The sequence below is a fragment of the Perognathus longimembris genome, chromosome 13 (assembly GCF_023159225.1).
Source record: "Perognathus longimembris pacificus isolate PPM17 chromosome 13, ASM2315922v1, whole genome shotgun sequence".
Lineage (NCBI taxonomy): Eukaryota > Metazoa > Chordata > Mammalia > Rodentia > Heteromyidae > Perognathus > Perognathus longimembris.
Genome location: NC_063173.1, coordinates 54,472,111 through 54,487,082, shown reverse-complemented (window position 1 = coordinate 54,487,082; position 14,972 = coordinate 54,472,111). Strand labels below are relative to the sequence as shown.

The 14,972-nt window shown below is 48.5% G+C and overlaps 1 protein-coding gene across 2 annotated transcripts in view; it reads left to right on the top strand.

The window, feature by feature from the left end:
- The window catches only part of Ddb1 (damage specific DNA binding protein 1), a 29,110-nt gene extending 16,857 nt beyond the window's left edge, over window positions 1-12,253 (top strand). For both annotated transcript variants that reach the window (XM_048361160.1, XM_048361159.1), the window contains 11 exons: window positions 1,663-1,758; window positions 1,847-1,958; window positions 2,732-2,855; window positions 3,172-3,336; window positions 5,041-5,135; window positions 8,386-8,556; window positions 8,897-9,006; window positions 9,236-9,405; window positions 9,599-9,701; window positions 10,931-11,054; window positions 11,485-12,253. In XM_048361160.1, coding sequence (XP_048217117.1) covers window positions 1,663-1,758; window positions 1,847-1,958; window positions 2,732-2,855; window positions 3,172-3,336; window positions 5,041-5,135; window positions 8,386-8,556; window positions 8,897-9,006; window positions 9,236-9,405; window positions 9,599-9,701; window positions 10,931-11,054; window positions 11,485-11,568 — 1,354 coding nt within the window. In that variant the 3' untranslated portion in view covers window positions 11,569-12,253. The remainder of the gene's footprint in view (window positions 1-1,662; window positions 1,759-1,846; window positions 1,959-2,731; window positions 2,856-3,171; window positions 3,337-5,040; window positions 5,136-8,385; window positions 8,557-8,896; window positions 9,007-9,235; window positions 9,406-9,598; window positions 9,702-10,930; window positions 11,055-11,484) is intronic.
- Window positions 12,254-14,972: the final 2,719 nt, after the last annotated feature.

The following is a 14,972-nucleotide window of genomic DNA, read 5'->3' as shown; positions in this document are numbered from 1 at the left end:
GGGCTTAAACTCAGGGCCTGGGCACTGTTTCTGAACTTTTTCACTAAATGTTAGCACTCTACCACTTGGAGCCACTTTCGATTTTCTGGTGATTAATTGGAGATAAGAGTCTCACAAGACTTTGCTGCCCAGGGTGGCTTTGAACCATGATCCTTAGATCTTCGCTTCCTGAGTAGCTAGGATTACAGGCCTGAGCCACTGGTGCCTGGCTCATTTTCATTCTTTAGCAAGGGCCTCTGATTGAGAGCATCATGTTGTTTTCAAACCTTCCCCCTTCTTTTCCCAGTGTCAAAATTCAGTAACTAGCAGCAGTGAGCAGTGTAGAGCAGAGGCTCTCAGACTTGACTGCCTATTAGAAATATTGGAAACTAAAAAAAAATAGTATCTGGGGTAGGAGGTGTGGCACAGTAGCATCAAGGGATTGTCTATCAACTGGGTGGAGTTTTTGTTTGTTTGTTTTTGGCCAGTCCTGGGGCTTGGACTCAGGGCCTGAGCACTGTCCCTGGCTTCTTGTTGCTCAAGGCTAGCACTCTGCCACTTGAGCCACAGCATCACTTCTGATCGTTTTCTATATATGTGGTGCTGGGGAATTGAACCCAGGGCCTCATGTATACAAGGCAAGCACTCTTGCCACTAGGCCATATCCCCAGCCCGTGGATTGTTTTTTCTGAGTCCTCAGATTCCAATTCTGTAGGTCTGAGATTAGGCTCTAAAGTACATAGTTCCAAGAACTCTCAGCTGATTTGGGTTATTAGTTGAGCTTTAGAATCTCAGACTTAGTTGTTAAGTGCTCAAAATGTAGCTCCAGCCACCAGCTCCAGCACTGCAGAGTTCTGCTGCGAATGGGCCCAGTCCGCCAGCCTTGTTGACTCTGAAGCGCCTGATACAAGAATTACTGTCCTGGGCTGGGGATATGGCCTAGTGGCAAGAGTGTTTGCCTCGTATACATGAAGCCCTGGGTTCAATTCCCCAGCACCACATATACAGAAAATGGCCAGAAGTGGCGCTGTGGCTCAAGTGGTAAAGTGCTAGCCTTGAGCAAAAAGAAGCCAGGGACAGTGCTCAGGCACTGAGTCCAAGGCCCAGGACTGCCAAAAAAAAAAAAAAAAGAGAATTACTGTCCTGCCTGAAGCACTAGTGCTTTTTGATTTTTATTGTGACTGTACATGCATTCATGTCATGAAGCTGTTAAAAATTTCATCCTAAGCCAGTTGCTCACGACTGTAATCCTAGCTAATGAGGAGGCTGAGATATGAGAATCAGAGTTCAAAGCCTGCCCAGGCAGGGAAGTCCATGAGATTCATAGCTCCAGTCAACCATCAAAAAACTGTAGGGCTGTTGGCATAAGAGGTAAAGCATTAGCCTTAAGCAAAAAGTTCAGAGACAGAGCCCAGATCTTGAGTTCAAATCTCAGGACACATACATAAACATGTGTAACACATACATAGCCCTACCTCAGCCTAGGCCTACCCAGACCATAAGAATATGAATCTGAAATAGGTCTCCTTAAATTATTTTTAGTAGTGAGTGTGAAAACCCTGCCTTGGAGTAAGACTTGGTAATTCTGCCTGTTGTGTTTCTCCTTCCCTGTGGGTGGGTGCCTCTGAGAATCCAGTCCTTTCCTCAGTCAACTCACTCTAAATTGAGACCTTTATTTTTTAGCCTGGCACTGGCCAACAATAGTACCCTCACCATTGGCACCATTGATGAGATTCAGAAGCTGCACATTCGCACAGTTCCCCTGTACGAGTCTCCCAGGTGAGTGTAAGGCCAGCCCAGGGACAGCTGGTAGAGGGCTTCTGTGACTTGTTCTGAGCAATGCTATTGACCCAAACTTGTTGTGCAGGAAAATCTGTTACCAGGAGGTGTCTCAGTGCTTTGGGGTTCTTTCCAGCCGCATTGAAGTACAAGATACAAGTGGAGGCACAACTGCTCTGAGGCCCAGCGCCAGTACCCAGGTGAGGGCAGTGGGGGATGGTGAGCTTCCTCAGACAGGAAAGAGTCCTTACTTTGCAGCCATTTGGACTTAGTTGTGACTACCCACCTTTGCCCCAGAGGCAACAAACAGGTGGGTATAGCTAGGTTCCAATAAAGCTTTGTTTATAGGAAGCAATTGCCACTTAGTGACCTTGAAGCCTGAACAGTTCCTTTTCTCTTCTGATCAGTTTGAGTAGACTGTAGGAGTACAGCGTATATAATAGGCAGAAACATGGAAGTAAGAGTCTGACAGCTGATTTTGAGGTTTATTGCTAGTGTTATGGTCTTCGTTGGGCAGGCTTAGCCTTGAGTTGTTTTTTGTCTGAGATTCTAATATGATATGAGCTGTTTATTTTCTTGTTCCTAATTCATCTGATATAGAAGTTCTCCCTGATCCAGAGCAAAAAAGAAAGGTCTTTATATTATTCATATTTGAAATGCTCCCCCATTCTTCCTGTTGTTGATAGAGCCCATGACTGGATTACATTGCTTGAGTTCCTCTTTAGCCTTGCTTGACTGACTGACCGCATTATTGTTTACATTATCTTTGACATCCATTAGACTGGACCAGCACGTCAGTGCACTCGGAACCTGGCTCCTTCCTTCCTTCTGGTTCTCATATCTTCTCTGAGGCACTCTGTTTTTCAGACTCTGTTGCTTTGCCAGCCCCCAGCCTTCTCCTGGGCCACACTGTCCTCATACCAGCGCCTGTTCTGTTTTGGGTAGAGTGTCCTTACTGTGTGTGTGTCTGCAGGCTCTGTCCAGTAGTGTGAGTTCCAGCAAGCTGTTCTCCAGCAGCACCGCCCCTCATGAGACGTCCTTCGGCGAAGAGGTGGAAGTGCACAACCTTCTCATCATTGACCAGCATACCTTCGAAGGTGCTCAGGAGCTTTCTGTCCTTTTCACCTTTGTCCTCTCCAAACCGGGCTGTTCTAAGCTCAGGAATGTTCTAGAGCTTGATGGACAGAGGAGAAGAAGGGTGGGGGATACCTGTAAATTGCAGTGAGCCTGGAGTGTTGTGCATTCTCTTACTGGCATAGGCTGGTGGGGGGATGGGCAGTCAGAAGAGTCAGGGGCACTGGCCAGCCTTATCCATTCACTGCCTCACCCCTAGGCCTCACCACAGCATGGCAGCAGGGGTGGGGTGGACATGGGAGCAACACATGAGCAGCTAGTCATCTTCTCCCCTTCTAGTGCTTCATGCGCACCAGTTTCTCCAGAACGAATATGCTCTCAGCCTGGTCTCCTGCAAGTTGGGCAAAGACCCCAATACGTACTTCATTGTGGGTACAGCTATGGTGTATCCTGAAGAGGCAGAGCCCAAGCAGGGTCGCATTGTGGTCTTCCAGTATTCGGATGGTGAGTGAGTGGTCCTCACTTCTGAGGGACACGTGGTGATGGGAAGGCAGTACAGTGGTGTGTGTGTGTGGAGGTGGGCTCTCAGCATTAATTCAGCAGTAGAAGAACTTGAGTGCATTGCTATAAAGAGACAGGCTGTACTTCCTCTTAAGCTATTAGTTGAGTTTTAGAGTAGGTGAGTAGAACACAGGTAAAATCTAGCTTTTTTTTTTTTCTTTTTTCTTTGAAAGACAGAAGGTATTGAACAATGGATGAGAAAATCTAGTAGTCAGAATATTGGTCATGATTTTTACATTTGGGGCATATTCCTGTAATCCACCCTACTTGAGAGATGCAGTGGAGAGGATTGTGGTTTGAGAACCCCCAAAACTGAGACCCTCCCCCCCATCTCAGCAAACCAGCCAACTGTGGTGTATGCCTATCATTCTAGCTATGTGGGAAGCAGAGGTAGAAAGATCATAGTGCAATGCTGTCCTCATGTAAAAAATTAATGACTGGCAGGGAATATGGCCTAATGATAGAGTGCTTGCCTCATATGCATGAAGCCCTGGGTTTGATACCACAGCACCACATACATAGAAAATGGCCAGAAGTGGCACTGTGACCCAAGTGGTAGAGTGCTAGCCTTGAGTGAAAAGAAGCCAGGGACAGTGCTCAGGCCCTGAGTCCAAGCCCCAGGACTGGCAATAATAATGATGATGACAGTGCTCAGGCCCTGAGTCCAAGCCCCAGGACTGGCGATGAGGATGAGGATGATGATGATGATGATGACTGTACCTGAAAAATAAGCAAAAAGGACTTGAGGGTGTGGTTCAAATGGTACAGTATCTGCAAGCTTGAGACCCTGAGTTAAAACAGTACTATAAAAGAGGGAGAGAGAGACTTCTCCTTTTTTTTTTTTTTTTCCAGTCCTGGGCCTTGAACTCAGGGCCTGAGCACTGTCCTTGGCTTCATTTTGCTCAAGGCTAGCACTCTACCACTTGAGCCACAGCGCCACTTCTGGCTTTTTCTACATAAGTGGTGCTGAGGAATCAAACCCAGGGCTTCATGTATGTGAGGCAAGGACTCTTGCCAGTAGGCTACATTCCCAGCCCCCTCCATTTGTTTTCTACTGGACTTGCTCAGGTACTCGACTCCTTCCAGCTTTAGCATTTAGAGCTGTTTCACTTTTCTCACTCAAGAAAAGACTCAGTTCTAGAGACTGGTTGTCCACAGGTTTTATATCCCTCACATCAGAGGTCTTAGAAGGGATCTAAGGACAGATCTGAAGCTGGTAGGGAAAGACAGGTCTTGCTACCACCTGGAATCACCTCACGTTGTCTTGTTTGTGGTTCATGCTGTAGTATCAACCTCCAAGGACCATAACAAAAATTAGTACTAGCCAGGTGCCAGTGGTTTACACCGGTAATACTAGCTGCTTAGGAGGCTGAGGTCTGAGGATTATAGTTCGAAGCCAGCCCTGGCAGGGAAGTCTTTTGAGACTCTACTACCAATAAGTCCAGAAGTAGAGCTCTGGCTCCGGTGGTAGAATGCTGGCTTTGTGCAAAAGAAGCTCAGAGATACACTGACTGTATTTGTTGATTTTTCAAATGAGAGTTTGGGAGGCACGAGTTAGAGCCATAAGGGCTACCAGGGATTCCTTTGACTAGGCAAAATGTGAGCTCCTAGAAAAGACTGAAAAATAGCTCTTTCCTCTCTCCCTAGGAAAACTACAGACCGTGGCTGAAAAGGAGGTGAAAGGCGCTGTGTACTCTATGGTGGAGTTTAACGGGAAGCTTCTTGCCAGCATCAACAGCACGGTGAGGCCACACCTTGTGGAGTTGCACTTCAGGTGGCACACCACTGTCTGGAGAGCATGTTTCCCTTATTTCCTGGGGCTGTGCATGTTCTCTGTTGGGAATCTAGCCCAGAACCTTGCATATTCTATGCTAGGCAAGCACTCTTCCCTCTGTTGAACCCCCAGTTTAACTGTATATATTTAAGATACATAGCTTGACTCTCTCTCCAGTAGCCACCCATTCGTGTTTAAAAGAAGGTGAACCTGGGCACTAGTGGCTTACATCTATAATCCTAACTACCAGGGAGGTTTGAGACTAGTTGATGCAGAGAAGTCTCCAAATACCCTTCTCAATTTCTTGTGGGTGTTTTTGGTACGTCCCTGTCATCCCAGCTATGTGAGAAGATACTGTTACAAGCCAACCAGACAGAAAAGTCTAGGAGACTCCTGCTCAACCCAAGGAGCTGGTGAAGGCTGGGGATATGGCCTAGTGGCAAGAGTGCTTGCCTCGGATACATGAGGCCATGGGTTCAATTCCCCAGCACCACATATACAGAAAATGGCCAGAAGGGGCGCTGTGGCTCACGTGGCAGAGTGTTAGCCTTGAGCAAAAAGAAGCCAGGGACAGTGCAGGCCCTGAGCCCAGGTTCCAGGACTGGCAAAAAAAAAAAAGATTAAAATAAAATCCCAAGGAGCTGGTGAATCCCTGCCTTCCAGGTGAAATGTGGGCCAGGCATTCACCCAGGCAGAATGGGAGACCTTATCTCAAAAATAACCAGTTCAGGTATGGCTCCTGTCATGGGCAAGGCCCCAAGGTAAAATCCTAGTACCATCCAATACCAAACAAATTGATTTTTTTTGTTTGTTTGTTTTGGTCAGTCATGGAGCTTGAACTCTGGGCCTGGGAGCTGTCCCTGAGCGTTCAAGGCTAGCATTCTACCACTTGAGCTGCTGTGCCACTTCTGGTTTTCTAATGGTTTATTGGAGATAAAGAGTCGCACATACTTTGCTGCCCAGGCTGGATTTGAACCACGATCCTCAGATCTCAGCCTCCTGAGTAGCTAAGTATTGGGGGGCTCTGGACCCCTTTTCCCCTATCTCCTGGGGGAAATGCCTGAACCCAAACTATGAAAGACACTCAGCCCTACCCCTCCCACCGGCAGAAGGAGTAAGGTGTATCTTTGTGGACTTTGCTGAGTTGAGGAGAAATGCCGAAATCCCCTTCCCCATCAGCCCCCCTCACGTGTCCGACGCAGGAAGGAAATTCCGGGGAGACAGCCTGACGGTTGAACGGGTCTCACAGGATTTAATTGGGAGGGGGTTTATATAACAGTAATGGCGGGAAAGGAGCAGGACTGGCCAAAGGGCCAGTCATAGGCTAAAGACCATGTCCGTCACGGTGATGTCATGAACTTCCTCTATGGGCAAGGGACTACAGCCCCCTAAGAGCTGGGTCTTTGTAGAAGTCCCCGCCATGATGGCATGCACGTGTTTGCGCCCTAGGGGTAGGGACTTCTCTTCCGGTTGAAGCTGGAAGGTGGGAGGGGCTCCCTCCCACACTGCCCCAAGGCTAGGAGAAGGGCAGCATGAATCCCCAACAGCTAAAGATTACAGGCGTGAGCCAGTGTCACCCGTCTTAAAATTGATTTTAATGCATTTTGACCTGGGCCTGAAGGGTCTGTCAGGAAGCCCTGTCTGGTCAGACACATAGTGTCTGTCTTCCTGAGCAGTGCCAAGTATGTCCACCTGCCCACTGGTTAGAAAGCCTCTTTGTTCTTTGGCTGGGAATATGGCCTAGGGGTAGAGTGCTTGCCTTGCATACATGAAGCCCTGGGTTCGATTCCTCAGTACTGCGTGTATAGAAAATGGCCAGAAGTGGCACTGTGGCTCAAGAAGCAGAGTGCTAGCCTTGAGCAAAAGGAAGCCAGGGACCAGGGACAGTGCTCAAGCCATGAGTTCAAACCCAGGACTGGCAAAAAAAAAAAAAAACAGAAACAGGATGAAAATGTATGTTGCCTTTAAGGTCATTAACTTTCAGATAAAAAAATAAATGAGGGCTAGGAATATGGCCTAGTGGTAAAGTGCTTGCCTAGCACTCATGAAGCCCTGGGTTCAATTCCTCAATACCACATATATAGAAAAAGCCAGAAGTGGTACTGTGGCTCAAGTGGTAAAGTGCTAGCCTTGCGCAAAAAGAAGCCCTGAGTTCAAGCCCCAGTACTAGCAAAAAAGAAAGAAAAGAAAAAGGAAAGCCTCTGTTCTTTTAGAGATGTAGTTGTGAGTCCAACAGGATTACGGTAAAGGGGGATAGTGTTTCTTTTATCCCCTTGAGGGCAGTAAGGTGTTCACAGAAACTAGTTCTTTAGATTCCTTTAGTTTCCAACAGTGTTTCTGTTGCATTTTCCCCTTGTTTACTTGTTGGGTTCATATAAAAAAGTTCCAGGGATGTACATGTTTTGGGAAAGGTTGAGAAAAGGTACTTGTTAGGAGGTAATCTTATTCTTTTCTGACTGGGGAATTAGAGATGGATCTCCTCTTTCTAGAGATTTTTCTTTAGGTCATTTTCCAAAAGTAAGTAAATAAAGACTTATAATGTATTATACTTACAATAGTAATACTTAAAAATTTTGTACCTGGGCTGGGAATATGGCCTAGTGGCAATAGTGCTTGTGTTGTCTACATGAAGCCCTAGGTTCGATTCCCCAGCACCACATATATAGAAAACGGCCAGAAGTGGTACTGTGGCTCAGGTGGCAGAGTACTAGCCTTGGTCAAAAGGAAGCCAGGGACAGTGCTCAGGCCCTGAGTTCAAGGCCCAGGACTGGCAAAAAATAATAAATAAATAAATAAATAAATAAATAAAAGTTTTATACCTGCATTATGATTTCTTTGGCCTTATGCTCTCCCTTAGCTTTTTACGCAAAGTTCATGATTTGGTGCTTGAGCTATATATCTATTTCTTTTTTCTTTCTTTTTTTTTTTTTTGCCAGTCCTGGGCCTTGGACTCAGGGCCTGAGCACTGTCCCTGGCTTCTTTTTGCTCAAGGCTAGCACTCTGCCATTTGAGTCACAGTGCCACTTCTGGCCATTTTCTGTATATGTGGTGCTGGGGAATCGAACCCAGGGCTTCATGTATAAGAGGCAAGCGCTCTTGCCACTAGGCCATATCCCCAGCCCCTATATATCTATTTCTGACATTTTGCTAGTTAATTGGGGATAAAAGTCTCTTGAGAGACTTGTCAGGACCTCCGCTCATTGTATCCCATCTTCCAGGTACGGCTGTATGAGTGGACCACAGAGAAGGAGCTCCGCACCGAGTGCAATCACTACAACAACATCATGGCCCTCTACCTGAAGACCAAGGGTGATTTTATCCTTGTGGGTGACCTCATGCGCTCAGTGCTACTGCTCGCCTACAAGCCCATGGAGGGAAACTTTGAGGAGGTAGGGCGCACAGACTTCTGCTCAAGCCATGAACCCTGTAGGTATTTGGTTGGAAGACTAATCAAGCCCAGTGGGAGCAGAAAGGTTTCCTTGGGCCATGTTCTGTGTAAAGCATTTTTTTTAAAATCCCTCAACCTGAGCTCAAATAGATTCTGTCCTGAAAATTGCACCCAGTTGACCTGCATTGGTCAGATTTTAGGGGAAGGAATCTAGATGTCACTCTGTGTTTAACAAGGTAATAGAATAGGGCTTGGCTTCTGATCAAAGAAAAGAAAAGTCCCAGAATTGTATTTCATGCAAACTGCTCACTGTCCTCTTGTCACACCTTGTCTCTTTTAAGATTGCCCGAGATTTTAATCCCAACTGGATGAGTGCCGTGGAAATCTTGGATGATGACAATTTCCTGGGGGCTGAAAATGCCTTCAACTTGTTTGTGTGTCAGAAGGACAGGTGAGTGGCCAGGGCAGGAACGGTGGTGGGGTGGTGGGGTGGCCCTGTGGGTGTGTGGGACTGGAACTTGGGTGCTCTCTGACTGGTAGAAGTTCTTTCATAAGAATCACAAAGCCCATAGCTGGGCTTTCCAGGACGCCCAGTGCACACGCTCTCCGCATCTGGGCTGTGTGTCCACACCTTGCGGGGGAGGTGGATCCTGGTAGAGAGATCTCGCACTGCCTTTCAGCGCTGCTACTACTGATGAGGAGCGGCAGCACCTACAGGAGGTTGGGCTCTTCCATCTGGGCGAGTTTGTCAACGTCTTCTGCCACGGCTCTCTGGTCATGCAAAACCTGGGCGAGACTTCCACTCCTACACAGGGCTCGGTGCTCTTTGGCACGGTCAATGGCATGATTGGTAAGGACACCCCTGCAGAGCATGCTCCCACACGGGCCTTCTTTCTGAGACGACCATTTGGAGGGACACCTCGGGGTTTGCCACAAGTTGCAGCAAGCTTGTCTCCTTGTGATGCTTGCCTGGTGGTGAGGGGCTTGCTGCCGGCTTTGGAGCGCTCTGCACTCTGCAGCTCACTGCACCTTCCCTTCTTCAGGGCTGGTGACCTCGCTGTCGGAAAGTTGGTACAACCTCCTGCTGGACATGCAGAACCGACTCAATAAAGTCATCAAAAGTGTGGGCAAGATTGAACACTCCTTATATCCTTCCCACTCGGAGCCTCCCTGCTGGGAAGCGTCCTCGCACCTGCACAGTGCCTCCCAAACTGCTTGATTAGACTTCTGGACAGAAAAGGTTTGGGTTCCCCCCCGCCCCACTTTTTTATATGGAAGATTTTTAAGTGTACACAGTAGTAGAGGGGGTTGCGTATAAACCCTCACATACTTAACACTCACCCGAAAGACCATCCGTGCAGCTGGGCCATCCTGGGAATGTACAGACAGGTACCTTCCTCTTCTGAGCTGGCTCTGCCTCTGGCTTCTTGGTGCATGTTGGACAGGAGCTCAAGTTACAGTGTAGAAGGGAGATGAGCCTCTTGGGTCTTGCTAAGGGCAGAACAGGGGAAAGTACTGTGAAGAAGGTACAACTCCAGAAGCTTAAGGGTCAGCTGTCCAGAGAGAGACACAAGAATCCCAAGTTCTGTTGGAAAGTCCTCTCTCAGATTTGGGGCGAGACTGAGGTGATTGGTTCTCTTCAGGTTAACCTAAAAGTGCTTTTTTAAAAAATGTTTATATCTGGGCTGGGAATGTGGCCTAGTAGTAGAGTGCTTGCTTAGCATGCATGAAGCCCTGGGTTCGATTCCTCAGTAGTACCACATATACAGAAGAGCCGGAAGTGGCTCAGTGCTAGCCTTGATTGCTAGCCTTAAGCAAAAAGAAGCCAGGGGCAGTGCTCAGGCCCTGAATTGAAGCCCCAGGACTGACCAAAAAAATTATATCTCCCGGGTACCAATGGCTCACAACTATAATCCTGGCTACTCAGGAGGGGTCTGAGGATCACAGTTCAAAGCCAGCCCAGGCAGGCAAGACATATCTCCAATTAACCACCAAAAAACTGGAAATGGCGCTATGGCTCTAAGTGGTGGATTGCTAGCCTTGAGGAACAAGCTCAGAGACAGCACCCAGGCCCTGAGTTGAAGCCCCACAACCAACCAAAAAAAATGTTTGTATACATCTGAGCATTAAACTGATAATTTGACCTGTATTTTAAAAACATTTTAAAGGGCACCCTAGCTGAGAACCACTGGATTGTCAATTCATCTTATGTTTTTTTATTCCAAAAGCGAAAAAAGTGATAGTGGTATGGAGGCTGCCGTTTCCTCCTCCTGTCTTTGACAGTCCCCCGCAGACCACAGTCCTGCTTGGGGGTGGGGATGATTGAGAGTAAGGGCGTTTCCCGATAGGCCACCTTCCTTAACTCATCTGCCCACCTGGAGATCCTTTCACACGGAACGGAAGACGGAGCCAGCCACGGGCTTCATCGATGGTGACCTGATTGAGAGTTTCTTGGATATTAGCCGTCCCAAGATGCAGGAGGTCGTGGCAAACCTACAGGTGAGCAGAGTGGCGAGGCTACTCCAGTGGGGTCAAAGGTCAGAGCCTGCCTGGCCCTGGCATCTCTCCTTGGATCTGAGGAGTCATCAGCCCTGCACAATGCTTGCTGCACATGCACAGGCCAGGCGGGGTCATTAGGGCTCATGGTACCAAGTACGAGGCACGGTGCTCAGAACTCTAGCATAAAGGCACAGTTGACCATCTCGGAGATGGCTGGCAAAACCTAAAGGTAGGAGATGGGGTCAGGGGGAGTTACCTGAGTTCTGGAGGTTGGGATGTTGCTTGCTGACTTGTGCCCCAAGGGGCAAGTGTGGGTTTCTGGTCAGTCCTTTCTCTGGTGATACTGGCCAGTGAGCCTTTTCCTCTCTCCCCCCCCTCCCCCGCGGGTGTGTGCCCCTTGTCCTCACGGCCTCCCCTCCTGTCATTGCAGTATGATGATGGCAGCGGTATGAAGCGAGAGGCCACGGCGGACGACCTCATCAAGGTTGTGGAGGAGCTCACTCGGATCCATTAGTCCAGGGGAGGGAGCCACTTCCTGCTCTCCCTGAAGGCTCTACTGTTCCGCTCTCCACCCTCCCCTTCCTCTCCCACCACTGTCTTCTCAGCCATGGGCGGCTTATCCCTAAGCCTGCCACCCTGAAAGCCACAGCTCACCTTTGTGGAAATGGGGCTTTCTTAGAACTAAAACCAGTTCACTGGAGACTTGGGAATGGGCTGAAGGTGGGGTATTTTCTCCCTGGATTTTTACCAGTCTTACATGATTCCAGCCATCACCTTGGACCACCAAGCCTTGCTCGGTGTGCCGGTTGTCCTCCTTCCGGGGAGGGATTCTGCAGCCCTTGGGCTGAAACCTGAAAGGAAGCTCTGTGTGTGTACATGTGTGTCTCACACTCGTGCTTTGTCTTCTGCTCTTTTTATTTAGGTTGTGGGTATGGGGAGGTCGAGGCACAGGGGAGTGTCAGGAGAGTTTCATTGTCATGAAATGAGCTTCTTTTTGCTTTCTTCTCTCACCTCGGAGAGCATCAGCCTGGATGCCTGTCAGGTCATGGGCTGCCTGAGTGGGAACCTGGGATGGTGGATGATCCCCAAGCCGCAGCCCTTTTGTCTCGGGGAACTCCCTTCTTCACAGAGAAGGTGGGGGCTGTGAGTTGGTTGGTAGTTTCTGAGTTTTACCAAATAAAGTAGAATCTAAGAAGAAAGATCCACTTGTTCTGCCTTTCTGTTCCACGCCTAGCTCTCCAGCATCCTGGGTACCTTGCGCATGTGCACAAAGCAGGTGCTCCCTGCTTCAAGGAGACTCACCTCCGGCCCTGTGGTGGGATCATTTTCTGTGAGATTCCTAGTGGTTCTTTGATTGCATCCGTTAGTAATCTGCTGGTCCTGGGGCCTGTCGGCTGCCTTTCCTGCCCCCTTGTACAGCTAGCATGGCTCTTGGGCTGCTAAGCAGCTCCCTACACTTCCTCACCACTCCCTCTTGCTCGAGTGAAATGCCTTTCACGGCCCAGGAGTTGAACCTCTGTGAGGCTCACCATTTGGACCAGCAAACAAAGCATGTCATCTGTCAGCAGGACAGGGTGGGCACATTTCTACCGGAGATGTGGAATAAAGGCTGCTTTGTCCCAGCAGGGTTGATCCTTGGCATATTTGCTGGCTCCTTTAAGACCAGCCTTTGATAGGGTGTCAGGAAAATTATGGTTTTAAGTTGTGGTTGTGAGACTAGCTTAAAGGAAAAAGAAAGCTGAAGGAATCATCTCAGCTTTGGGGAGCAGCTCTTTTCTCTTTCTCCTCTTTTTGTGGGGGAGTCTAAGTTTCCTTGGAGACATTTGTGAATTATTGCCCTTTATAGTTACTGGATTTCTGAGAGTGTCAGATAAAGATCTTCAGAGAAAAAATAGCACATTAAAAAGCTACTGTTCAAATATGAAACTCAACACTGTGATTTTGAATTCTTCGCGTCATGACTTGGATTTGAAAGAGGTTTGCCCCCATGCCAGAGACCAGCTTTAGTGAGGCAGCAAGCAACATCTCCCAGCTTGTGATTCTTTAAAAAATGTCACCCTAGATGAGTGTATTGACTGTAAGGTCAATAAGACTGGACGACTGTGGTAGGGGTAATGATTCTGGTGCTTGATTTGACTTGTGAGACAGGATCTCACTAGCCCAGGTTGGCCTCAAGCTCATGACCCAGCCTCAGCCCTCTACGTGCTGGTTTATAGGTGTGGGCCACAAAGCCCAGCTCTATAGTGGTATAACTCCCTGGTCACTGAGGCCCACTGTATTGTTACTCAAACCCGTAGAGTCCTTGCAGTGTGCTTTTTGTTGCTGTTATTTCCTGTAATCTGGGGCCCATTCACTGGGGGCTGAGTTCCAGCAACCCTTTGGAAGCTGACATTCTTGTGTCACACTCCCACATCCCTTCTGAAAAGCATTAATCACCTCCTAGGGGCGAAAGGTCTTTGGAGTCTTGCTCCAGCCAGCTGGACAGTGCTCCAGGAAGGCGCGGATGATCTAGTCTCACTCCAGGCCTCAGCACGAACAGACCTTGGGGAAAATAGAAACACTGAGTCATCACATGGCCATTTGGAAGGACCTCAAGCCAGAGGCCGGCATTCTGCAGCCAACAATAACTTGGATCCTTAATTCTCAGTGGAGGGTCCCCTTTGTCACTGAGAAACCACAAGCCAGAGATGTGAGGAGGACACACCAACTTCAGTAAGGGATATGCCCAAACTAGCCCTTGAAGATGAGCTAGGATTATGTTAGAGATTCTTCAGAGGCAAACTAAAGCCTCGGGCGAAACAAGAAGACAAGGAATAGAATAAAAATGGAACCAAAGGAGCCAACTGTTAATGGCCAGGTGGATGCCAAGAGGTTTGCAAAACAGGGAAAGTGAAGGAAATGCCAAGGGCAGTTCAGAAAGCTGAGGATTCCCCATCAGGAATTTCGTACCTAGTCTGTCTCCAGAATGCGCCTTAGGGGAGGTGAAAACCTTAACACACACTCCCCCCATCTCCTTTTTTGGTGCTGGTACTGGGGCCTGAACTCAGTGCTTGGGTGCTGCCCTTTAGCTTTTTCGCTCAAGGCTGGCACTTTGAGCCACACCTCTATTTCTGGCGTTTTGCTGGTAAATTGAAGATAAGAGTCTCAGACTTGGTGGGGCTGGGAATGTGGCTTAGCGGTAGAGCGCTTGCCTAGCATGCATGAAGTCGTGGGTTCAGTTCCTCAGCACCACATACACAGAAAAAGCCAGAAGTGGCGCTGTGGCTCGAGAAGTAGAGTGCTAGCCTTGAGCAAAAAGAAGCCAGGGACAGTGCTCAGGCCCTGAGTTCAAGCCCCAAGACTGACAAAGAAAAAAAGGTCTCAGACTTGAGCTGGAAATGTGGCTTGGCCTAGCATGCATGAAGTCCTGGGTTCAGTTCCTCTGTACCAACCACATAAAAACAAAAGCTGAAAGTGGTAGTGTGCTAGCCTTGAGCAAAAAAAAAAAAAAAAATTTGCTGCCTGGGCTGGCTTCTGACAGTGGTCCTCACAGCTCACCCTCTGTGGTAGCTAGGATTACAGGCTGCTGCATCTTCCACCTGCCATGGGGAAGGGGTGATATGAAACAAACCGCAGTGAGTTCTGCCAGGCAAAGGAAGGTGGCATGTCAGCCCATGTGTGCTCCTGGCAGATGGTATGAACCATGACAGCCAGGTGTGACGTGAGGTCTGGGTAACTTCCAGGGCTGCGAAGGAGGAACACCCATGGGACACCCATGGGACACTGATGTTTTAGTGATGGGGGGGGGGGCGGAACAGTTCAGCCTTTCCATGTGTGAGGCATGTTAACAAGTAGTGAGGACTTTATTCCTGAGTGTTATTTACACACACAAAACACTGACTAACTGGATCTGGATAGGTAGGGAAGATTCCTGCTCCC